We start from the raw sequence: 26,491 nt of genomic DNA on the forward strand, positions 1-26,491 counted from the left end.
CTCGTGACGTCAAGAAAGTACTTCGCTCTGAAACAGACGCGTAAAAGCAGAAGAGCCTTTCTGAGTGCCGACAGTGACCCTTCGACACACTACATCCATACATCACGATCTCGCTACTTTACGAAAAGGCCGCCTAACGCCGCCGCCATCACCGGAATGACCGAGCCTTGTTGCAAGATGTGGACGGTGCGGCTGAACGGCGTTCCGGAAGATGTTACTCCCAAGGCTGTCTGCATCAACGGTAAGGTCTACTCGTTCAACAGTGGCTTCGAACCCAGAAACTTCGTCGACGTGTTCATCTTCGACCCCGTTTCGCACCGGTGGGATATGGTGCGGACGCAGCTTCCCACTGGCGAGCAGTTCAACGTTTCCCTTGACACAGTCGTAGCGTACGGCCAATGCGCCTATCTATGGGGCACCCCGCTGAGCTGGCCATTTCCCAGCGTCATTTATCGATTCGACACGAACACGATGACATGCAGGCGTCTGGAGGTGATCGGCGAGGCGCCGCCAACGATTATCGGCAACAGAGCTTGCTTGGTTGGTCACTGCATGTATGTATTCAGTGAATTGGATAATTCACATAACATTTGGTTCCTTGACTTGGATACCATGCAGTGGCATCGTGTCCCCACGATCGGAGAGGCCCCTGTTCGGCATATTTTCTACACTCTTTCCGCCATAGGAACGCGCATGTATCTGTTTGGCGGCAGGCTACAAGACCCTTCCTTCGCCCTTTACTATTTTGAAACGACCACCACTTCCTGGGTGCGCCCACCGGTGCAAGGCGTTGCCCCTGTGCGTCGTCTAGGGCCTTCAACCTTTGTGTACAACGAAGAGCTGTACATTTTCGGAGGGTACAGCGATATCCTGCAGACCTCTTTAGCAGATATGCACAAGTACGACCCCGAGACGTCGTGTTGGACCGAAGTGAGGCCATGTGGCTTACGCCCGTCTGCCAGGTCCTGCCATGGCTGTTCAGTGATGGGCGAAAGAGTGTTTATCTTCGGCGGACTTGGCCCGGCACCCCAACTCTATGAATGGCAGATTGCTAATGTGTACTGGACTCTGAGGGATCTCCACGTGTTGCACTTGGCACCGACACTGCAGAACCTGTGCGTACTTGCAGTAATTGATGCACAGCTGGATCTACGTGGCTCACCACCCTTGATTAGAAAAATGGTCAACGCTTTTACTTCCCACCCATCGTAGTCGACGGTAGGTGCTGCATCTCAAGCAAACGGTGCGTCTTCGGTGTAGACAGCTTGGTGGCACGGCGATAATATAACTTTGGCATCGCAACATGAGACAGCAATAAACTCTTGTTTTATGAGCAGAGAACGCTTTCTTTCGTGCTTGATTTTCGCGCAAACGAGAAAGTCGCTTCCGTTTCGTTTATATACAGACCGCTCTGGTGCGCTACTTTCTCTGAAGGAATAACGAGAACAAAATTTCCAGACGAAGAATTATTAACCGATATCGATTAAACTCCCACCTGGTGATTTCTTCTAACGAATTGCATTAACATCACTTTGGCTTGAAGCTCGTGATTCTAGACGGCAGTTTAGCGTTTGCTATTCGTCCTTTTCAAGGCAGCCGGAAACGATTTGACTGATCTGCGATGTCTAGAGAAAGCCAGCCCCGCCGCCGCGGTGGCTCAGTGGTTTAGCGCTCGGCTGCTGAACCGAACTATGCGTGTTCAGCCCCGGCCGCGGCTGTCGAATTTCGACGGAGGCTAAATTTTGGAGTGTCGTGTACTGTGCTATGTTATTGCAAGTTAAAAAGCGCCTGGTGGTTGAAATTATCCAAAGCCCTCCATTAAGGCGTCGCTCATAGCGTGAGTAACTCTGGGACGTGAAACCTGCCTTAAGCCTTAAAGCTATTAAGAATGCCCTTCACCGCGCCACTACTTCGATGGATTAACACTATTGTCTGGGCGAGTTGGTTCATTTCTAACGAGGAATGTGCTTGCGCAAACACAGGACACAACAAAGTAACACATACGACTTCAGAGCGTTGTCGTATGTGTTACATTGCTGTTTCCTGTGTTCTTTGCGCAAGCACATTCTTCGTTACTTCGATGGGCAGATGGCTGATTCCAACGTTTCCTGCGGCCAGGGATTTTTCTTTTTCTTTTTGTTGTCTGTCTCTGGCCCGTCTGAATGAAGTGATATGAATGAAGTGATGCCCGAGCTTTGGAGACGTTTTCCTTGTTCCTCTTATTTTTTGCACTTCAAACAAACGATCTATAAGGAAAGCAATAATTTTTGCATCCTTTCGTTACAATTCAAAAACATAACGGGCTCTAAATTTCGTACAGTGAATGAAGCGCCTTCAAGACAATAGTAGACAGCTCTGGATGATGCATCCATAAGGTGAGACAATGTATGGGCTCGATTTTTCATTTCTTCAGCGGCTACAACCTTTCTCTACAACCTTTGTCCGTAAAGTTCCGAGACAGAGTCCATTAAAAATGGGTTTAACATTGTAATCATCTGTGTAGCACCCCTTCGAAAAAGTCTCCCTTGCAGTCTATACACACCTTCCAACGCTTCTTGAGGTCTTGTAAACAGTTTGAAAACGCTTCTCTTGACTGCGCTGTCAGCTCCTTTGTCCCGAATGGCCTCCACTCTCACCATCCAGCTACTTTTTATGGCTCTCCTCACAAGAGGAAACAGTAAAAAATCGAATGAGAAGAGGTCAGGCGAGTGTGGTGGATATAGAAGTACAGTAATGCTGTGCTTGACGAGAAATTTTATCAGGCTGAGAGCAGTGTGCGTCCTCGTGTTATCCTGGAGAAGGCTCCATTGTCCAGATGCCCATAAGTCGGGCCGATGGCTACGCAGTGCACCCCGCATGTGTTGGAGCACGCGTATATAAAACTCCTGATTCACCGTCTGCCCTTTCGGGACGAACTCGTGGTGTATGACACCTCTCGCATCGAAAAAAACTATCCGCATCGTCTTTGTTTTCGTCTTCTGTCGCACCTTTCTCGACGCCGGAGAGCCTGAAGAACGCTATTCGGCGCTCTGGCTCTTTGTTCGGGGCTCGTATTTAAAACACCATGTTTCTTCTTCAGCAGTGATGCTGCCGACGAATGCAGCGTTCTCCTTTGCCTCGGAGAGCAAATCAGCGCTCACTAATGTCTTCATGTCCTTCTGGTCCTGTGTGAGGGAGTGCGGCAGAAGTCTGGCATTGAGCTTTCGTTTCCCCCAGTTCTAACGCAAAATTTGGTGGCATGTTGTCTCACTAAGGTGGAGAGCATTTGATAACATGCGGACTGTAAAGGTGCGGTCTTGCTGTACGATTTCCGCGATCCGAGCCACGTTGTTTTCATTCGGTGAGGTTGAAAGGCGCCCCTACCTTGTGTCGTCTTCCACCGACGTTCGCCCCGAAACAGATGTCTCGTTTCACTCGAAAACTCGCGCCCGCGATAATGTCTCGTTGCCATTAGCGACGCGAAGGAGCTCATACCTCTGTGCGGCTGTCTTGCGAAGCTTCACGCAGAATTTTATGTTTACACGCTCTTCGAGGTAGACGTTCATCTCTCCACGTCCACTCACACTAGATGCGCACACGACAAGTGACAACGTAATTTCATACATGTTGTGGCATCTAGCGGCTGCCACAGCAAGTAACATAAAAAGCTCAGGTTAGCCCGAAAAGATTACGCTATACATACGCACCAACTAGCACCAACATTTGTTTTGGGGAATCATTTCTAGATAAGAAAATAAATCAGTCTCGGAACATCGCGGGCAAATGTTTACTTTCTTGACGCCACGAGACACGTGGTTAATGCTTTCCAATCGAGTATTTCGCTAAATTGATTGGTAGTGCCAGTCGCATTGATAGGGTCTAAACATCTTGCGGCCTGACCAACTGCATTTGAAATATATATTGCTTGAATCTTGGCGAACATTTTTTTTTCTTTTTCGTTTCACATGTGTTCGATTGCCGCCTTATCGTCTAGCAGGTGTTTGATATCGGTGTCATACAGCACTCGCCTATTCATATCGCGAGCAACAGCCTTTCTGTTCAACCCCGCCACGATTGGGAAAATGTGGCGTGAATCGTTAGCATTTCACATTTGCATTTTCTCTTCTAGCAAGAATTGCCTAAAGTGGCTGAATTCCTACAGCTGCTTCTGATGAACTAGGAACTTGTGATTTGGTCACTGTGTCTTCCATATTTACCTATAAATTTGTGGTTTTTCAGGAAAAAAATGGCGCTGAATTGTCTGATTTCTCGGTCGAGACACCAACTACACCGTGATGGAGGGATAAAGGAGGGACAAAGGCAGGAAAGGAAGAAGGAGGTGCCGTAGTGGAGCGTTCCGGAATAATTTCGACCACCTGAAGATCTTCAACTTGCACTCACATCGCAGAGCACACGGGCGCCTTTTGTGTTTCGCTTCCACATAAACGCGACCCCCGCGATCGGGTTCGAATCCGGTACTCCAGCTCAGCAGCAGAGTGCGCTACCCACCGACCCACCGCGGCGGGTATCTACCGTTAGTGGGAACGTGTTGCGACCGCTACGCCGCAGGTGGAAGTTGATGAAGAGACGATTTTCAACACACAGCGCGAGAGCGTGCTGCATTTTAGCACGAGGCGTGATCGGTTGCGCCGCTAGCATTGAGCCCTCGTGCAGTGGCCAGCGAAGTTTACCTGTTTGCTCCGCCGCAGGTTCGAAACACAGTTGTGGCAATATTAATGTTTTGAACTCCTGCGCAATAACGGTTTCTGATAAATTACACTCGTTGTTTTACCCGGCACGTAGTGCGTGAATTGACAAATGAAGTAGACGCCTAGTTTGCAAACACCGCTCGCCGTTCTCCTTTTTTTAATCAGGAGGCACAATATCTTTAGTTATTGAGCAGCAGAAAGAAGAACGTTAACACTGTTGCTGAGTGCTCTGTAACGACTTGATCGCGCTCCTTTAACGCGATAGCCTTGCATCGACTTTATCGCGCTGCATTAACACCGTAGCGTTAAAGCAGCGCGATCAAGTCGATACAAAGCTATCGCGTTCAACCAGCGCGATCAAGTCGATAAAAAGCATCCAAAAACAGTGATAACATTCTTCTTTCTGTTGCTCAATAACTAAAGAAATAATGCCCTCTGAATAAAAAAAAGGAGAACGGCGAGCGCTGTTTGCAAACTAGACGCCTACTTCATTTGTCAATTGACACACTACGTGCCGGGTAAAACAACCAGCGTAATTTATCTGAAACCGTTACTGCGGAGGAGTTCAAAACATTATATATTGTCGGCATCGGCTTTATCGGTGTCGGCGTTGTGAGCGAAAAATCACGGGAATGACATTTGCAGGTTGTCCCCAGGAAGTATCCTATAGAGGCAGGTGGGCCACGCAGGTCACTTTATCCTATTCTGTCATCGCAACCTACCCCCCACATTGTGAGCAAACTGCCAACCGTGGCATTGAAATAAATTATTGATCGCTGGGGAAGGGCAACTTGGGTCCCACGAGGCCCACAGCTGGGAGTACCCGCCATTCCGGGAAGTGGACCATAGCTTAACCACTCCACGAGTGCGATAGGAGGAATATGAGGATATGAGCACTTCAGGGATCTATCAATGTAAAATAGCGAACGACCTTCTGCATATATGGCAATTAAGCCATCAGGCTATCGCGTCATGCTCTTCAGGCGGAACTTAAGTGTCCCCTGCATTTTTTTTATTACCGCGACAGCGTTAAATGTCCCGTTCAGCCGGAAGTCCAGCGTCAGCGACGTTGTTAAGAAAATCCTGATTGGTCGAGACTTTAGTGAAGGAGAAAAGCAGTTTTGCTGGTAGGGTTAAGGCGCTCGGCTACTGAGCCGGAGTACCCGGAATGGAACCAGGCCGCACGGCCGCGTTTCGATGGAGGTAAAACGCAAAAAGGTTCCCGTGTGCTGTGCGATGTCAGCGCACTTTTTAGAGATTATCCAGGGGGTCGAAATTAATCCGGAGACCTCCACTACGACACTTCTTTCTTTCTGTCTTCTTTGAGTCCCTCCTTTATCTCTTCCCTTACGGCGCGGTTCAGGTGTCCACCGAGGTATGTGAGACAGTTACTGCACCATTTCCTTTCTTCAAAACCAAATTTCATTTTTGGCACGAAAAAAAAGGTGGCCATTGGTATAAATGGAGGCCTTGTACGAGTACCTCACACCGAACCACAGGGAATTACATTATAGGACCACTTAGTTCATTAATTTCACCAGTTAGCATCTCTAAATAATATACACGATGATGTGCAATACGCCGTATATGATTGCAACAAGCGTCTCGATGTCTGCGAAAGGGTGCGGCCGTAGGCACGCTTTAACGCTGTCGCGTCGTACTCAAAAATTGGTTGTCAGAACTGAACTGTACACAACTCAACTGAGTAGTGAAGCCTACGAGTGACTCTGTTTGGAACAATCACCTGCCAATACAGGAGCACATCGCGTAACCACCACACCGGTGGTGACATGACTAAACGCCTAAACAGCTATCACAAAATCCCGCATTACACAGTCGTAACTGTCCGGTGAGTTTTTTTTTTCTCTGTCTTTTGAAAACTTGCGCCTACAAATTTCGTTATGAGCGGTACACAGCTGTACAACAGCTGTATATTACCGGTACTTATCTATGGAGCACAAACGTGGAAGCTAAGGAAAAGGATTCAGCTTAAGTTAAGGACAACGCAGTCAGCTATGGAAAGAAAAATGATGAGTGTAACGTTGAGAGACCGGACGCAGGCAGAGTGGCTGAGGAAAAAAACGCGAGTAAATGACATCCTAGTCGAAATCGAGAAGAAGAAATGGGCTTGGGCAGGGCATGTAATGTGAAGGCAAGATAACATATGATCCTTAAGAGTAACCGAGTGGTTCCAAGAGAGGGCGAGCGTAGAATGGGGGGGGGGGGGGGGGACGTCTTTGGGCAGATGAGATTAAGATGTTTGCGGGGATATGTTGGCCGCAGCTGGCAAAGGACATGGGTTAATTGCAGAGGCATGGGAGAGGTTTTGCCCTGAAGAAGGCGCAGTCAGGGTGATGATGATGATGATGATGATGATGATGATGATGATGATGATGATGATGATGATGATGATTAAAATTGACGAAACAGTTACCACCAGTAACGGCAATTCCAGCGACCGATTGGTTTGGACGCAGAGCTGATGACTCGTTACGGCAACTGCAGGGGTTATCGGTGGCGTTTATAAAAGTTCAGAGCGTCAAAATTTTACTGACAATTTAAAGGTCATGGGTTCAGCCACCCCACAACAAGCGCATCCAATCCAACAAGGCGGCGTGCACCAGGCCGGCTGTTCCGCTGGTAGTTCTCGCGCTGGACGCTGCCAACTCAGTTATTGATGCTTTTTATCGAGTAATGTTATCAAGCAGGACTTTCCTATATTTGATTACACTGAGCAGCGCGCTGGCGGAAAAGTAATGGATTGCGATTTGCCTTGCGGCGTTTCCGCACGCAGACGAGGCACCATCACGAAAAATTCCGGTTGAATTGCATAATTTATTCAACTAGGCATCACTCTAGATTGTGAACGTACTAATCTGGCGTATCTGCGTTTTAGTGGTTATTACAAAGACAACCATTGAACTTCTGTGCACGTACTACAATAAAGTAAGAGATCACTGAGCTTAAGCACGTTCAAGTATTTTATTTTAATCATATTAACATGTTGCTCATAAGATGAATCGAAAACAAACTCCCCTGAAAAAAAACCCGCAACAAAACACTCCTGTATACGTTCAGCCATAGCGGTTTGAAATCACGACGGTAAGTGGCCTAATGGCAGCTGACAGTTTCTTTAATCAGCGCATTCGACGCGATTGCATGATTACAGCATGCTGCATATTTGGCATTCCGATTTTTGAAGAATCTCCTGCGCTAATTACTGCCATATTTAGGTTCAAAAACACCCACAATGTACCTTCTGATGATAAACATTTTTTTTATAAGTAGTTTAGCTTGACTGGATTTCTCTGAACTGGCGGAACACTGCAACACTGCAGTCTACTGCAACACAACTTCCAGGAAAAAGGTTGTAGCACCGAAAAAGGCTACACATAGCAAGCGAGACGGGACAGGCGAAACTTCCAACTGTTTATCCACCGCGAATGCGAAAGAATTGAAGGACAACAATCAAGATCGGTACCGAGAACCACATATACGCGCCAGGTTTTTTTGCAAAAAAAAGTGGAGAAATGATAGGTAAGGCACACACGTATCTCACCCGCATGTATCTAAAAAAGCAGTTTCATTCTTTTAAATGTTGATAGATGGGGCACTAACACATTAACACGTTTTGGCGGGCTAGTTGGTTAAGCATCTTGAATAAACAGCGCGAACAAAGACGAGCACAAAAGACAGGAAAGCGAACGACACGGCGCTGACTAACAACTGAGGGTTTATTGCTGATCACACAAGTATAAATACATAGATGTCGGCAATGAGGGAAAGGTTTACAAAGTGCAAAAAAAACAAAAAAAAACAAAACATAAATGTGACAACAGCAACATAAGCACGCTAGAAATCAGCAGAGATTATCAACCCCCAGGAGTGACAGCTCTTTTTGCAGAAGTGTTAGCGAAGGGGTTCTTATACATGCATTTCCCTGCTTGAATATGTTGTATGCCTCGATAATTTCCCTCGCAGTTTTTTCCCGATTTTTGGCAATGACCTTGGTTTCATGATATAGCGGTACGCACTGTTTTTTCTCTTTCTTTGCCCATTCACAATCCCGGCAATGAATGCCGAGATGACCTGAAACTACTTTTGACACCTTATAGCTGTGTTCGGTCAGCCTTTTATTTATGCAACGTCCCGTCTGTCCAACGTACTGCCCTCCACAGGGCAGAGGGATGTTATAAACAACCCCCTTATCACAAGGGACGAAGCGTGACTGGTGCTTAGTTGTGCACTTCGCCACTGATTTCTAGCGTGCTTATGTTGCTGTTGTCCCATTTATGTTTTGTTTTTTGGTTTTTTGCACTTTGTAAACATTTCCCTCATTGCCGACATCTATGTATTTATACTTGTGTGATCAGCAATAAACCCTCAGTTGTTAGTCAGCGCCGTGTCGTTCGCTTTCCTGTCTTTTGTGCTCGTCTTTGTTCGCGCTGTTTATTCAAGAAGCACTAACACAATCGTTGCAGTTTCCTTTAATATAGAAGGCCTCCAACAGTTCACGGGCTGTCTGGTCTTTTCTTCTGTTTAAAACCTTTGCTTCTTTCAGCCTTGCCGCACACTTAATCTTCCTTTCTTCTCCGCAGGCTTTACAATAAAGCGGAAATGAGAACCAGTGCCTTTTTGTAAATCCCGATTATGTTCTGCTAACCGGTCGTTAATACAACGGCCGGTTTATCCGATTTACTTCTTTCCGCATGTGAGAGGAATCTGATAGACTTCTCCCACGGCACATTTAACAAGCGGAGCTGCATGCCTCTTTTTACATTCAGTTTTGTTTACCTTGTTGTGATCAGTTTTAACGCACAAGCCAGCCAGTTTTTTGGGGGCACAGGAACATTATATTTTGTTGCCACATGCTGCAAATTGTGCGCCACATTATGGGTGTACGGGATGACAACCGGTCTACTTTTGCTTTCGGTGACCTCATCTTGGTCACCTTTTTTATGACGTTCTTCCTTCAATTTTCGCAGCAAAGCTTCACCTACGTCCGGAGGACACGCCGCGAATACCGATCACGATCTCGCTGCTTCAGAAAAAGGCCGCATAACGCGCCAATATCGCTGGAATTATCGAGCCTTGTTGCAAGATGTGGAGGATGCGGCTGAAAAACGTTCCGGAACATGTTACTCCCAAGGCTGTCTGTATCAACGGCAAGGTCTACTCGTTCAGCAGGTGCGTCGCTGCCAGAAAGATCTTCGACGTGTTCATCTTCGACCCCGCTTCGTACCGGTGGGATACGGTGCAGACGCAGCTTACCTCCCGCGGGCAGTTTCACGTTTCCCTTGACACAGTCGTAGCGTACGGCCACTGCGCGCAACTGTGGTGCAGTAGCAGCTGGCCATCTGCGCGTGCCCTTTATCGCTTCGACACAAGCACCATGGCATGGAGCCGTCTGGAGGTGTCCGGTGAGGTGTCGATATCGAGTTGCAACGACACAACTTGTGTGGTAGGTCACCGTAGGTATATGTTTGGTGCCTTGGATCATTCTCCATATGTGCGGTTCCTTGGCTTGCATACGCTGGAGTGGCATCGCGAGTCCACGAGTGGAGAGTTCCCGGTTTGGCGAGAATACCACTCTGCGTCTGCCATCGGGACCCGCATGTACGTGTTTGGCGGCAATCTAGCAGACCGTTTACCCTCCGCCCCAATCGACAGCTCCATATACTATCTCGAGACGACCAAGCTTTCCTGGGTGCACCCACAGGTGCCAGGCGTTCCATTGTCTGTCGGCGAGGACATTCTCGTTCGTGTACAACGAAACGTTGTACATTCTCGGAGGCTGCATCGATGTCGTGCGGATCCACTTCGCAGACGTCCACCAGTACGACACCGAGACGTCGTATTGGACCGAAGTGAGGCCATGTGGCTCAGGCCCCTCTGGCAGGTACTGGCATGGCTGCTCAGTGATGGGTGAAAGAGTGATAATCTTCGGTGGCTTGGGCCTGGCACAGGAGGAAGGGCAAGTTGTTGGAGAGAGAAGGGCGCAGACGGATCTCCACGTGTTGCACTTGGCACCGACACTGGAGACCCTGTCCTTGCTTGCAGTAATTGATGCACGGCTGTATCTACAGCCTGTACCACACTTAATTGCAGAAATGGTCAAAGCTATAATTTTGAACCCATCACCGTCGATGGAAAATGCTCCATCTCAAGCGAATGGAGGGCAGCGCTAAATGGCAGCGATTTGACTTTTTTGTGTCGATTACTTTTCTTAGTTATGGTGCGTGTTAAGACCTTGGCGATGCAAGCATTCATGGGGGATTGGAATCGTCGTTGAATGATGATATGTCGCGTGAAATGTTTAATGCATCCAACCAGTTTTGCTGACATAAACTGAAGGTTTTGTTGCGACAGGTTTCAGTAATGTTAGAAGACCAGTCAACAGATTAAATCGTCTGGACAAATTCATCTTGGTTAAATAACAATTTAGTGAATGGTTTACGGTGAAAAAGTTTTGCAGCACCGGAGCACACACACACACAAAAAAAAGATAGTGATTGGTGATAGGGTGCTCAAATACGAGGGCATTATGATCTAAGGTAATGTCAGATAGAATATGGTCAATTAAAGTGCTAGAACCGGAAGGCCCACACCTCATCCTGGACTCAATTAAAGATTCCAGACCACAACCGAGAAAACGGTTTATGTAGCCAGAGGAATAAGAACTGCTAAGTTGAATCATATTGATAGTTAGTTCTCCAGGGATAATAATGTTTGTTTTCCAAATTGGGGAGCTCAGAACGTTCCTCAATCGGAAACCGATGTCTGAGTGCGAAGCGGATGGCGCACGACAAATGGAAGTAATTATTGCAACACGGTTCTTGACAGAGACAAATTTATTATCAAATTCTGACCGAAGAGACTCGCATTGTGTAGCGTTAAAGGCAAGATTAGCACGACGTATGTAATGCAGCAATGGCTTTAAAAATATGGCACAGCGACCCCCGCTGCAAATATCACCACTGGAAAATTCGGAAACATATCCTTGTAAACTCCACAAGTTTTTTTTTTTTTCATCAGGTGATAGCCGTGTTTCGGATAAACATACGAGAGAGAATGCATGGATAAGAATGGTAAGGAATGTGTCAAGATAGTCGTGGTGGTTACATTGGCTGCGAAGAAGTGTATCAGTGTTTATACTGGTGACATTTCTTATAAAAGTAGTTGTGTTCAGTACTCGAAATTTCTGAATATGCGCACAGTCTTACTTCTTGGTAATTTCGTGGATTGAAATCTAAGGTTGTTCCGCTTCTACTAGCAATTGCCATAGTAAACTCCTGATCCGAAGCGTGCAGTCAGCTGATCAGTCCGTAATTTTTACAGTCCTTCACGTCCATTTTTATGGGTTACAGATAATTTTAGCCTCCTTCCAGGATTCCATCCGGCAAGATCACGAGGCACTGCGCATGGAAGGTGGCCAGTTTTTCCAGTAGCATGTCCCCACTATCCTTCCCTATACATGCTGTTATGTGATCTTCATCCGATGCCTTGCTCCTTTGCACTGCCTCTAAGGCTACTTTTATTTCATACTTGGTTACTGGCGGGATGTCAAAATTTTTCTGCGTTACTACCTTGTTGTTATCCTTTCGATTACTTCGGCTGCTATATAGATCTCTGTAAAACTCCTCTCTACATTAACTGTCCGATCGATGACACTGTACTGTATATTTAATAGCGTACAAATCTAATTTTTCCTATGCCTAATTTCATCTTGAATGCTTTTCACCGAACATCCGCTCTTTTGGGCATGCTGGTTTCTCTCCATATTACAGTTCCGTATGTCGGTTATCTTACGCTGATTAATTTTGATAGCTGTGTCTTTTTCATTCTCTCGGTAGAGTTAGAGGCTTTCATATTCTGACGTATTTTTAACAATATATTCATTCTTCTAAGCGAGCTTACTGGTATCCTGCCTAACTATTCCACTGCCTACATTCAAATGCGCATTCCGTAATGTCATTTTATTTCTATATTGATTAAAGAATTAATTTATTTATACATTTACCTACTCACGCTCGCAGGGTCATTACAGTAGGTGGGTGTACAACAGTATTCTTCATATATTAGCGCCGAGGAAAGAAATATATAAGCAAGTAAAACAATAATAGAGGATAATGTAAGCACTGAAATAGGACATGGCAAGAGCATGCGACAAAATATCGGTGTAAACGAACACTGTGAATTGAACGGAAATACATGGTAATCTCGCTGCGCACACTAACAATTTGCTAAGTTTAAAACGTGCTAAATTGAACGAATGTTCTCCCCATCATGTTGACATACTCACCACGACATACACACATACTGAAATTCGACATACAGACCACGGAAATCAGTGTTAGATACGAGTGAATTCTTTGAACACAAATGTTATCATTTTCGATTTGATCCGAACATTCTTTCTGCAGCGAGATCTTAAATTTCTTCTAACTCTTGCCGCTGATTCGTCGATGGGCTTTTTTCTTACTAGTGTCTTCTACTGCCTCTTAGTCTATTCTCAATTAATACCTCACAATCCTATGGTAACTTCTTCGCCCCTTGCCAAGCACGTCCACACCCTGCACGATGCCACGATCAGTATCATGTCCATATTTTTTTCAGTGCGAAGGCAAAAATCCGGATGTTGAGAGCTCTGTAAAATCATCTATGGCTGATTTATGTCCGGAGGTTCACAGGCTGGAAAAAGAAAGAAATTACGTCAATACCCAAGACTGAGGGGCCGAACCCGCGGCGGCGCGAACAGATCAGCTTCAACAGCCGCTGTGCAGGCACACCTGCCGAAGGCGGAGCATCTGTTCGTGCAGTTTAAGCCCGCACCCAAAAAGTAGTTCGCCATTTATCCAATGTGAAAACAAGCAAATATCGTTGCGAAAAACCTTAAAGGGGCTGCGAAACGCCGCTTGAACGGTTGCCGGTTACTCTTCAGATGGATTCTTTGTCACACAGATGCTGTCTCAAGAAGAATTACGAGGATCGATGCATAGGAACGGGAGTTATTCAATGAAGAAATTTCAAAATACAAGCAAACAAAATGCTGCCCTCAACTCGATTTTCGCGCACCTTTCCATTCCCATTTCACTCTCCCAATGACGACACTCAGGGCTACCAATCAAAGCAGATTATCTTATCACGTGCCGGAGGTTTGCATTCCATGGTTCTCTGATCTCTGTAAGTCGTTCATGCCAAGGCTGGCAGCGCCGTTTGCATGGTTGCAACAACCATGTGAACGCCTAGCTGACCCAGCGATGCTTCACCATCACGTCGACGGCGCAGAAGGGAACACTGATCAGTGACATTCCCTTACATATGGATCCGAACTCAAGAGCGAGATACTGCGACGGCGTGACAGCCTGCGCAAGATATCAGACACATTTAGCGTAACCCCTACCACTACTGCTTACCGCGAACCGTCGCCCGAAGCTCCTAGCGCGCTGGTTGGCCACGGCGAGCAAGGAGTGCGCGCTGTTGACTGGAACGTAGCGCCATCTGACGCCACCGCCCAGTGATTCTCCACAAGCTGACGATGCGCACTGCCTGCTAAATGTGAAACGTACGCATATTTTCTTGGGACCGGAACGAACGCTTATAGAGTGCAATGGTTCGATCGGGTCGATTCCGCAAAACCGCTCTAAGATACATAGAGAGTAGCCATAAGTGTTTAGTGCTAGGTCGTAGGATATACAGAGAGGCGCAAAGACCTTCGATGCAAAAAGTAGCCAGTGCCTCTGGTGGCGTGTTTTTGTTTTACTTGATATACAGTGCTTTTATCTAGGACAAACAAGTTGGTTTTGTTAATGTAATATAAAACACAAAAACTTCACAAAACGTATCTCTAGTTATTAACCCAATTTGCAGCATATTTAATGTTTGTCCCATTATCAAGCTCGCACTAAGTGATTTCATATCGGCTGCTCAGAAACGGCACTGTATGGTGACATCGTCAGCGCCACGAATTTGTTTTTGCGAGCTAATTAAAATATTCAAAACCACAGTTTACGCAGCACGACCGATGCTAATAGCATCACTATAACTCATTCTATGCACCCAAGAAGCAAAACAATGCACTGAAAATTTGTTTCCAGGTCCGTTTAAGTGCCGTGAATGGCACCTCTCGGACTTCGTTTTACCTCGTGCCACATATTCGTCCTACGACTCATGTATTCTTCGAGAAGCAAGAGAAGCAAGCAAGAATCCGGCATGATACGCGGATCGTAGGGCGAATCGCTCCTACTCAATCCGCGCCCAAAAAGCAGTTCACACACAATTCACATATTAGCCAGAGGACCCCAACACTCAGTGCCTCACAGCTTCGACTGTGATTTTCAATGCTTCTGCATATTTTGATACCGCACTTTGTTGTCGTCTGTAAACTAACCGAAGTATAGAAAGAACGAATGATACATGGCAGAGTAATACAGTTTCGCGGACGCAATACTTCCGCCGCCTCCGCGGCACTGCCTGTTATATATTTATTTATTTATTGCAATTACCTACAGCGCCCATGAGGCATAATTGTAGGAAGGATATAACTACATACAACAACAAATGCAAAGAAGATATTGGGAAACATGTCAGCAAGGTAGCACAACATACTGAAACAAGACTAAATGAATTCACGAGTAGTATGAGTGACAGCATAACATACACCTGCACAGCGCTGGTGAACGCACGAGTCCTGGAAGAAATACATCAGATCATCGTTTCAACAGCACTTTGGAAACCAGGTGCACAAACCACATCATGCGGAAGCTTATTCCAGTCCAGAATTGTGTTAGGAAAAAAGGAATACTTAAATACATTAACGCACTATTGATAACTCTTAATCATTTTAGTGTGATCTAGTCTCTCCGAAATGTAATATGGCCCCTTTAGATAATTGTTTTCATTATTACCGACATAATCATTGTAAATGCTGTGCAAGATCTTCAGCCCGCAGATTTTTCTTCGGGTTCCGAACGTCTTCCACCCAATACGGTCACGAAGTTCTGAGCTCTCTATATATGAAAATTAAAATTCACACGCACAAACCTTCTAGGCTATCGCTGAAGCCGAACACACCACGTGTTAAACTGCACCATACTCTCGTGCTGAGCAGTGAAGAGAGTCGTCCTCAACAACTTCCATCTGCTTCGTCCCGCGGCGCTGCCCGCTCATTGTCGTCTTCTACGTAGCAGAAATCCATGATTTCACACTGATTCGAATGTATTTAACATTCCGTGTGGATTTTTTAGTCTTCTCGTTAAGTGTTCGGCGTGCCCTCTTCCGCAGGTCCCTTTCGCGGAAAAGGTACTCATGATACGCAAATTATTCCGGATGCACGAACTCTACTAATAAAACCCTTTTTTATTCCTAGAATATATTCAGGGCTCACCCACTGCTCGTTATCCTGCCTGCCGCTTGAGTACCTTGGCACTGAAGTGCTCCGATCATTATTACAGTATACTGTGTTCTTGCCTTCCACAATTGGAAAATGCCATCCTCAATTTGAAGAATTTATGGATTTAACTAAATAGTTTGCGTCATGAATCGAGTGTAGAAGTAGCCCGTCGAATCCTAATTTAAAGGTAGGCATAGAAGGCACAGTGACCAAACCACAAGTTCCTAGTTCATAAGAAGCAGCTGCAAGAATTCAACCACTTCAGGCAAATCTTGCTAGATGAGGAGATGCAAACGTAGAATTAACATGATTCACGTCACATTTTCCCAATCGTGGCGGGGTTGAACAGTGAGGTTGTTGCTTGCGATATGAATAGGCGAGGGCTGTATGACACCGATATCAAACACCTGCTAGACGATAAGCCGGCAATCGAACACATTGCAAACGAAAGAAAAAAAGCTATGCAGGATTCAAGCCATATATATTTCACGTGCTTTCGTTAAGCCGCCAGATACTTAGACCCTTTCAATGCGGCTCGCATGACATATCAACCTGACGAAATTCTCGAAAGGAAGGCATTAACCACGTGTTTCGCGGCGTCAAGAAAGTACTTCGCTCTTAAACAGACGCGTAAAAGCCGAAGAGCTTTTCTGAGTGCCGACAGTGACCCTTCGACGCACTACACCCATACATCACCATCTCGCTGCTTTATGAAAAGGCCGGAAAACGCCGCCGCCATCGCTGGAATGACCGAGCCGTGTTGCAAGATGTGGACGGTGCGGCTGAAAAACGTTCCGGAACACGTTACGCCCATGGTTGTCTGCATCAACGGTAAGGTCTACTCGTTCAACAGTCAGCTTGCCCCCAGAAACTTCGTCGATGTGTTCATCTTCGACCCCGCTTCGTACCGGTGGGATATGGTGCGGACGCAACTTCCCGATTGCGAGCAGTTTAACGTTTCCTTTGACACAGCTGTAGCGTATGGCCAATGCGCGTATCTGTGGGGCACCCCGCTGAGCTGGCCATTTCCAAGTGTAATTTATCGCTTCGACACAAACACCATGACATGCAGGCGTCTGGAGCTGTCCGGTGAGGCGCCGAGAACGCTTATCGGCAACACAGCTTGCGTGGTTGGTCACCGCATGTATGTCTTCAGTTTGTTGGGTAATTCGCGCAACTTGCACTTCCTTGACTTGGATACCCTGGAGTGGCATCTTGTCCGCGCCAGCGGAGAGGGCCCTGCTCTGCGCTCCTTGAAAACTGTGTCTACCATCGGGACCCGCATATACGCGTTTCGCGGCATCCCAGAAGACCCTTCCTTCGCCGTTTACTATTTTGAAACGACCACCTCTTCGTGGGTGCGCCCACAGGTGCAAGGCGTTGCCCCTATCCGTCGTCTAGGACACACAGCCTTCGTGTACAACGGTGAGCTGTACATTTTCGGAGGGTACAGCAATATCCTGCAGAACTGCTTAGCAGATGTGCACAAGTACGACACCGAGACGTCGTGTTGGACCGAAGTGAAGCCATGTGGCTTAGGCCCGTCTGCCAGGTTCTGGCATGGCTGCTCAGTGATGGGCGAAAGAGTGTTCATCTTCGGCGGTCTTGGCCCGGCACCCAAACAGGATCAAGTGCTGGTTTTTGAGAGGCGAAGAGCGCAGAGTGATCTCCACGTGTTGCACTTGGCACCCACATTAGAGAACCTGTGCGTACTTGCAGTAATAGATGCAAAGCTGGATCTAAGCGAAGCACCATCATTCATTACTGAAATGGTGAAGGCTGTCACTTGTCGCCCATCGTAGACGACGGCAGGTGCTGCAGTTCAAGCGACCGGAGCGTCTTCGGCGTAGACAGCTCGGTGGTACGGCGATAATACAACTTTGGCATCACTGCACGACACAGCAATAAAGTCTCCTTTTGTTCGAAAAAAAAGGCCTTCTGTCGTGCTCGGCTTCCGCGCAAACAAGAATGTCGCTAGTGTATTGTTTATATTCAGGACTGTCTGGGGCGCCAATTTTTAAAAATAACGAGAACAAATTTTCTGAACGAATAATTATTCAGTGATATCGATTGAACTGCAGCCTTGTGGTTTCTTCAATCGAATCGCTTTAAAGTACATACCTTTCGCTTGAAGCTCGGGATCAATTCCAGGTCGCAGTGTGACGTTTGCTGGTCATTCTTTTAAAGGCAGTCGGCAGATTGAGTTTAGTTGCTGGATTAGGTGCTAGCGGTGGATTTTTTTTTTTCCGGAAACAATTTGCATTAACTGCGATGGCTTCACAAAGCCAGCTGTTGCTTATTCCCTTATGTCTGCCCAGAGTTTATGCTGGTGTAAATGTTTGTTGATTTTATCGCTTTATAGCCGACTATTTGCTGTAAATTTTTCCTTATATATTCCAAGTGCAATTCGGTAGCACCCGAACAGGTCCGTGTCTTGAACCTGAGCCGATAGAATTCGTCCAGGCTTGTGTAACATATCGTATCAGCTGCAGATCCTATTGGACGGTATCGACAGCTTGCTCGCCAGTATTTGAACAGGTTATTTATACTGATGTAGGAGCGTTCCAGAGCACCGGGCGCGCAGCCATCCCATGATGGTGATAAAAGTTGGCTCTGCCCCTGGCGATAATTCGACCTGAATCAGAGAACAGACGGACAGGCGTACTTGAGTTGAATTAAAATTCTCTACGGCAAGGTAAGCGGAATTTTCGTCTTTCGTTGCTTGAGAGAACCACGTCGATATTACATCTGTTTACCCCGGCTTACCCCGACGTTTTTTGGTGCAACACCTTTTATCATTCATATAAAGAGTGCCATAAATAGGGTATCTACTCTCTATATAATCATTTCCGGCACCATTTCACGCTCATTAGGAGACCCTGAAACCTATTAATACTTACCCCGCGTTGAGAATTGTTAACCAGTTGTGTTAAGAAATTCAGTAAGTGTCTTATTTCACAAATTGTTTATTTTGGAAAGCAATAAAGTAAGACAGATGCCCTGATAACGCACAGCTAACATTTCCACATTAGTACGTCAGGGCAGTGCGTAGAGCTGTTCGATGTCTTAGGTCCACTTCCTGATACACTGAAGTGCCCATCGTAAGTGCAAATGCATTTCAGCACCCTTTTCATTTTTTATTTGTAACGCCCCCATGACCAGGGTCGGGCGCTAAAGGAGGGCGTGGATTTGCACATGATATTCAATAATTTAGAGGAAAAAAGAAAACGCAGACACAAATAGAACAGTTTCTACTACAAATAATTATACAGTGTGTAAATATTGTTTACTCGGAACACCAGAATGAGCTTTGGGATCACTTTAAACAAATGAATATATGGTATTGAATTTAGAGCATCGTGTTATTGGTTCACGTTCTGAATTGAGCGAGTCACGAATCAGTGTAAAAAGCATTCGTGTGCCGTGTAAAAAGATGTGAAGTTTTTCACGGTGGTACAAGTGGCGTGATGTGCATGTGGGTCGCTGAAGCAAAACATGGTGAAGTTTTTTATGGTAGCTCATTTATTAGAGTAAGCATAGCCGCAAAATTTGAAGACGTACTATTTAAGGTTATCGTCCTCGGTTAGAGCCCAATTTATGTTCTGCAGCGAGATTCTGAATTCCTCTACTTTGCTTCTTACGTCTAACACGTTGAAGGGCTTGTTTCTTATTAGCTTATTTCGTTCCCTGTTGGTCTGTTCTACATCGACACCTCAGAGTCCTACGCCAACTACATTGCACCTTGCCAAGCACCTCCGCATATTGCACGATACCGCCATCAATATGATGTCTATCTCATTGTCAGTCTCCCCATTCAGGCTGCTCTGTGCCCACTTCCGGATCTCGCTTTCGTGGAGCAAGGTATTCATGATCCGTAAATTATTCAGTTCTGCAATCGCTCCTAATAATGCCCAATTCTAATGCTTGAATCTATTCAGTGTGCAGTTACTGCCGGTGCTCGATCCTGCCTGCCTCTTGCCTACCTTGGCATTGAATTCCACCGGCCAATATTACAGTATACTGCGTTTTTACTTTACTCATTGAAGATTTGTTACCTCTTCACGGGAGCTTTAGTGTATCTAGTCATCGTGGCTGGATGTATGTGCGAAGCCCAGTACCAGTCTCAATTTCTACCTCTTATTAAGTTTCTCGACGATAACTTCCCCCTTCTCGTTAAGTTTGCAGAATTGCCGTATGTTGCCAGCTCTATCCTTATTGACCACAGATCCCACGCATAGCTATCCTGTGTCCGCTAAACCGTGATAGCATAGTAACTTCCTTTCCTTTAACGCTGCATATGATTCACCTGTCCTCCTAACCTCAGTAAATACGATGATACATTTAAAGCTCGATCAACCAAAGCTCGATTCCACGAAGCTCCCAGCCTAGCAAATAAATTTTGATTCCGCAGCAAGTACCCATGGAGTTATAATTTCTCAATAACCATAGATTACGAAACAAGTGACGACTATTCTCGGATTAACGGAGTTCCTCAAGAATAGATGAGTAAAGAAAGGGGATTTATCATTTATTCTGCCTACAGTGTCTCGCAGCTTATGCCAGCGTGCTAACAGTAGCATCTAGGCGCCAAAGTCACGGCCCTGGTTTTTATTTGAAGGGGCTGCAAGCTGCGCCTCTGCACGGAACAGAGGACGCGCCAATCGGCGGCGCTTCCGCCTTGGCTTCGAATCTGGTTGCGCAGATGGCGCTTTCATGCACAAGTGATTCGGGGTGCTTTCATGGACTTCTTATGTACGCAGGCGCGAGTTGGCGGCAACTATAATCTATAGCTATAATAAGTTAATTGTTGCTTAATAAAAGATACTACGCTTGTGTGAGAATTACAAAAGCGACAGGCGTAACCTGCAAACCTGCCCTCTTTTCATTAAGTATAATGCTAAAAGCAAGCCAGATCTATTACCCCAAACTACTGCAATGGATCTATCGAAATAAACTGCATGTCCCTCCTGTAGAACATATGAGCACATACCCGATCCGCGATCTTAAAAGGAGAGCGCCAAAGATACGAACCAATTCCCGTAGGCGAACGATAACTTTTCAGTCCACTAAACTGTTGAACCGCTCTGAAATAGACGGGAACATCAGCAAATCCTTTCTATTTTTAAACGTGAATGTAGAAGCATCTTGGTTAACTCCGGAATTTCATACACGGCTCAATGACTTGCGTTAACAGTTTAATAACCATGTTCTAGATTTTTTCGGGCTGTGTACATGATAATTGTATTGCCCCTGAACATGTATTGCGCGTTACATTGTTCCAAAACCAAATTATTTTGAGATTCTGTTTTTTCCCTTTCGTGGTGTAAATGGTTCTGACGTTTTATTGCGGGTTTCGCATTCGATGCATAATGTTGCCTTTGCTTTTTGTGCAGACTTGCGAGCGTAACCAGAAGTCTTGTTTTGTACTGCATGATTGAATTGTTTCCGACTGATCCACAGGGTGGTATATTTTTTTCCGCCTTTTTAAAACTTCTTTTTATCGCAATCGTTGTACTGACCCAAGTGTATCTGCGAGATTTGTTCATCAATGCAACCGCATGTACAAGGGGCCAAGGCTTCGTCAGGCTCTTAGCCTTTAGTCTTGGCCTCCTATTAGGCACAGTCTGAGAAAAAAAATATGAAGGAAAAATACGATGCCAAGAAAGTTTCTGGATGCCGTTACGTTAGTATTTTTAATTTAGAAGGTTGAAAAGTGCTTTCCTGAATTCTGAAAATTTCTCGGTTTAACTCAATAATTTTTCTTTTAAATCGAGTTTTAAAAGTACCCTATTGAACACTAATTTAAAGGCAGATATGGAACGCACAATATCCAAATCAGAAGTTTCTGGCTCACCAGGAACAGCTGCAGGAATCCAGCCACTGTAGGCATTTCTTGCTCGAAGATGAAATATCAATGTGAAATGCAAACCATTTATGCACGATTTTCACTAATGTGGCGGAGTTGAACAGAAAGTTTGTTGTTCGCGATGTGAATAGACGATAGCTGCATGACACCGATACCAAGCACATGCCAGACGATAAGGCGCAATCGAACACATTGCAAACGAAAGAAAAATGTTACCCAGGAATCAAGGCATATATATTTCACGTGCTACTTTTTAAGGCCGCCAAATACTTAGACAATTTCAATGCGGCTCGCACGACACATCAACCTAACGAAATTCTCGATTGGAAAGCATTAACCACGTGACTCGTGACGTCAAGAAAGTACTTCGCTCTGAAACAGACGCGTAAAAGCAGAAGAGCCTTTCTGAGTGCCGACAGTGACCCTTCGACACACTACATCCATACATCACGATCTCGCTACTTTACGAAAAGGCCGCCTAACGCCGCCGCCATCACCGGAATGACCGAGCCTTGTTGCAAGATGTGGACGGTGCGGCTGAACGGCGTTCCGGAAGATGTTACTCCCAAGGCTGTCTGCATCAACGGTAAGGTCTACTCGTTCAACAGTGGCTTCGAACCCAGAAACTTCGTCGACGTGTTCATCTTCGACCCCGCTTCGCACCGGTGGGATATGGTGCGGACGCAGCTTCCCACTGGCGAGCAGTTTAACGTTTCCCTTGACACAGTCGTAGCGTACGGCCAATGCGCCTATCTATGGGGCACCCCGCTGAGCTGGCCATTTCCCAGCGTCATTTATCGCTTCGACACGAACACGATGGCATGCAGGCGTCTGGAGGTGATGGGAGAGGCACCGCCAACGATTATCGGCAACAGAGCTTGCTTGGTTGGTCACTGCATGTATGTATTCAGTGAATTGGATAATTCACATAACATTTGGTTCCTTGACTTGGAGACCATGCAGTGGCATCGTGTCCCTACGATCGGAGAGGCCCCTGTTCGGCATATTTTCTACACTCTTTCCGCCATAGGAACGCGCATGTATCTGTTTGGCGGCAGGCTACAAGACCCTTCCTTCGCCCTTTACTATTTTGAAACGACCACCTCTTCCTGGGTGCGCCCACCGGTGCAAGGCGTTGCCCCTGTGCGTCGTCTAGGACCTTCAACCTTTGTGTACAACGAAGAGCTGTACATTTTCGGAGGGTACAGCGATATCCTGCAGACCTCTTTAGCAGATATGCACAAGTACGACCCCGAGACGTCGTGTTGGACCGAAGTGAGGCCATGTGGCTTACGCCCGTCTGCCAGGTCCTGCCATGGCTGCTCAGTGATGGGCGAAAGAGTGTTTATCTTCGGCGGACTTGGCCCGGCACCCCAACTCTATGAATGGCAGATTGCTAATGTGTACTGGACTCTGAGGGATCTCCACGTGTTGCACTTGGCACCGACACTGCAGAACCTGTGCGTACTTGCAGTAATTGATGCACAGCTGGATCTACGTGGCTCACCACCCTTCATTAGAAAAATGGTCAACGCTTTTACTTCCCACCCGTCGTAGTCGACGGTAGGTGCTGCATCTCAAGCAAACGGTGCGTCTTCGGTGTAGACAGCTTGGTGGCACGGCGATAATATAACTTTGGCATCGCAACATGAGACAGCAATAAACTCTTGTTTTATGAGCAGAGAACGCTTTCTTTCGTGCTTGATTTTCGCGCAACCGAGAAAGTCGCTTCAGTTTCGTTTATATACAGACAGCTCTGGTGCGCTACTTTCTCTGAAAGAATAACGAGAAGAAAATTTCCAAACGAAGAATTATTCACCGATATCGATTAAACTCCAACCTGGTGATTTCTTCTAACGAATCGCATTAACATCACTTTGGCTTGAAGCTCGTGATTCTAGACAGCAGTTTAGCGTTTGCTATTCGTCCTTTTCAAGGCAGCCGGAAACGATCTGATTGATCTGCGATGTCTAGAGAAAGCCAGCCCCGCCGCCGCGGTGGCTCAGAGGTTTAGCGCTCGGCTGCTGAACCGAACTATGCGTGTTCAGCCCCGGCCGCGGCTGTCGAATTTCGACGGAGGCTAAATTTTGGAGTGTCGTGTACTGTGCTATGTTATTGCAAGTAAAAAGCGCCTGGTGGTTGAAATTATCCAAAGCCCTCCATTACGGCGTCGCTCATAGCGTGAGTAACTCTGGGACGTGAAACCTGCCTTAAGCCTTAAAGCTATTAAGAATGCCCTTCACCGCGCCACTACTTCGATGGATTAACACTCTTGTCTGGGCGAGTTGGTTCATTTCTAACGAGGAATGTGCTTGCGCAAAGAACACAGGACACAACAAAGTAACACATACGACAAGTGCAGAGCGTTGTCGTATGTGTTACATTGCTGTTTCCTGTGTTCTTTGCGCAAGCACATTCTTCGTTACTTCGATGGGCAGATGGCTGATTCCAACGTTTCCTGCGGCCACGTATTTTTCTTTTTCTTTTTGTTGTCTGTCTGTGGCCCGTCTGGATGAAGTGATATCAAGACTGATTTAGATGCACAAGTTTCGCCTTTCATGCACATGCCCGAGCTTGGGCGACGTTTTCCTTGTTCCTCAAATTTCCTGCACTTCAATCAAACGATCTGTAAGGAAAGCAATAATTTTTGCATCCTTTCGTTCCAATTCAAAACCATAACCGGCTCTAAACTTCGTACAGTGAATGAAGCGCCTTCAAGACCATAGTAGACAGCTGTGGATGATGCACCCATAAGATGAAACAATGTATGTGCTCGATTTTTCATTTCTTCAGGGGCTACAACCTTTCTCTACAACCTTTGTCCGTAAAGTTCCGAGACAGAGTCCATTAAAAAATGGGTTAAACATTGTAATCATCTGTGCAGCACCCCTTCGAAAAAGTCTCCCTTGCAGTCTATACACACCTTCCAACGCTTCTTGAGGTCTTGGAAACAGTTTGAAAATGCTTCTTTTGACTGCGCTGTCAGCTCCTTTGTCCTGGCGTCTTGAATGGCCTCCACTCTCACCATACAGCTACTTTTTATGGCTCTCTTCACAAGAGGAAATAGGAAAAAATCGCATGAGAAGAGGTCAGGCGAGTGTGGCGGATATAGAAGTACAGTAATGCTGTACTTGACGAGAAATTTTCTCACGCTGAGAGCAGTGTGCGTCCTTGTGATATCCTGGAGAAGGCTCCATTATCCAGATGCCCATAAGTCGGGCCGATGGCTTCGCAGTGCACCCCGCATGTGTTGGAGCACGCGTATATAAAACTCCTGATTCACCGTCTGCCCTTTCGGGACGAACTCGTGGTGTATGACACCTCTCGCATCGAAAAAAAACTATCAGCATCGTCTTAGTTTTCGTCTTCTGTCGCACCTTTCTCGTCGCCGGAGAGACTGAAGAACGCTATTCGGCACTGTGGCTCTTTGTTCGGGGCTCGTATTTAAAACACCATGTTTCTTCTTCAGCAATGATGCTGCCGACGAATGCAGCGTTCTCCTTTTCCTCGGAGAGCAAATCAGCGCTCACTAATGTCTTCATGTCCTTCTGGTCCTGTGTGAGGGAGTGCGGCAAAAGTCTGGAAGTGAGCTTTCGTTTCCCCCAGTTCTAACGCAAAATTTGGTGGCATGTTGTCTCACTAAGGTGGAGAGCATTTGATAACATGCGGACTGTAAAAGTGCGGTCTTGCTGTACGATTTCCGCGATCCGAGCCACGTTGTTTTCATTCCGTGAGGTTGAAAGGCGCCCCTACCTTGTGTCGTCTTCCACCGACGTTCGCCCCGAACAGATGTCTCGTTTCACTCGAAAACTCGCGCCCGCGATAATGTCTCGTTGCCGTTAGCGACGCGAAGGAGCTCATACCTCTGTGCGGCTGTCTTGCCAAGCTTCACACAGAATTTTATGTTTACACGCTGTTTGAGGTAGACGTTCATCTCTCCACGTCCACTCACACTAGATGCGCACACGACAAGTGACAACGTAATTCATACATGTTGTGGCATCTAGCGGCTGCCACAGCAAGTAACATAAAAAGCTCGGGTTAACCCGAAAAGATTACGCTATACATACGCACCAACTAGCACCAACATTTGTTTTGGGGAATCATTTCTAGATAAGAAAACAAATCGCTCTCGGAACATCACGGGCAAAGGTTCATTCTTGACGCCACGAGACACGTGGTTATTGCTTTCCAATCGAGTATTTCGCTAAATTGATATGTAGTGCCAGTCGCATTGATAGGGTCTAATCATCTTGCGGCCTGACCAACTGCATTTGAAATATATATTGCTTGAATCTTGCCGAACATTTTTTTTTTCTTTTTCGTTTCACATGTGTTCGATTGCCGCCTTATCGTCTAGCAGCTGTTTATATCGGTGTCATACAGCACTCGCCTATTCATATCGCGAGCAACAGCCTTTCTGTTCAACCCTACCACGATTGGGAAAATGTGGCGTGAATCGTTAGCATTTCACATTTGCATTTTCTCTTCTAGCAAGAATTGCCTAAAGTGGCTGAATTCCTGCAGCTGCTTCTGATGAACTAG

The 26,491-nt window shown here is 46.2% G+C and overlaps 1 protein-coding gene across 1 annotated transcript; it reads left to right on the forward strand.

The window, feature by feature from the left end:
• Positions 1-177: 177 nt before the first annotated feature.
• Positions 178-26,491, forward strand: LOC144107413 (uncharacterized). Its single transcript, XM_077640403.1, has 4 exons — positions 178-320; positions 10,408-10,662; positions 22,420-22,621; positions 26,441-26,491. Exons 1-4 carry the CDS (start codon positions 178-180, stop codon positions 26,489-26,491), a joined length of 651 nt encoding a protein of 216 aa, XP_077496529.1.

The sequence above is a fragment of the Amblyomma americanum genome, chromosome 10 (assembly GCF_052857255.1).
Source record: "Amblyomma americanum isolate KBUSLIRL-KWMA chromosome 10, ASM5285725v1, whole genome shotgun sequence".
NCBI lineage: Eukaryota > Metazoa > Arthropoda > Arachnida > Ixodida > Ixodidae > Amblyomma > Amblyomma americanum.

Coding starts and splice junctions, on each gene's coding strand:
- LOC144107413 (XM_077640403.1), top strand. CDS start 178: ATGTGGACGGTGCGGCTGAACGGCGTTCCGGAAGATGTTACTCCCAAG. Junction 321..10,407: donor TTCGACCCCGTTTCGCACCG/GTGGGATATGGT, acceptor GTGCACCCACAG/GTGCCAGGCGTTCCATTGTC. Junction 22,622..26,440: donor CTTCGCACCGGTGGGATATG/GTGCGGACGCAG, acceptor TTTCTCTTCTAG/CAAGAATTGCCTAAAGTGGC.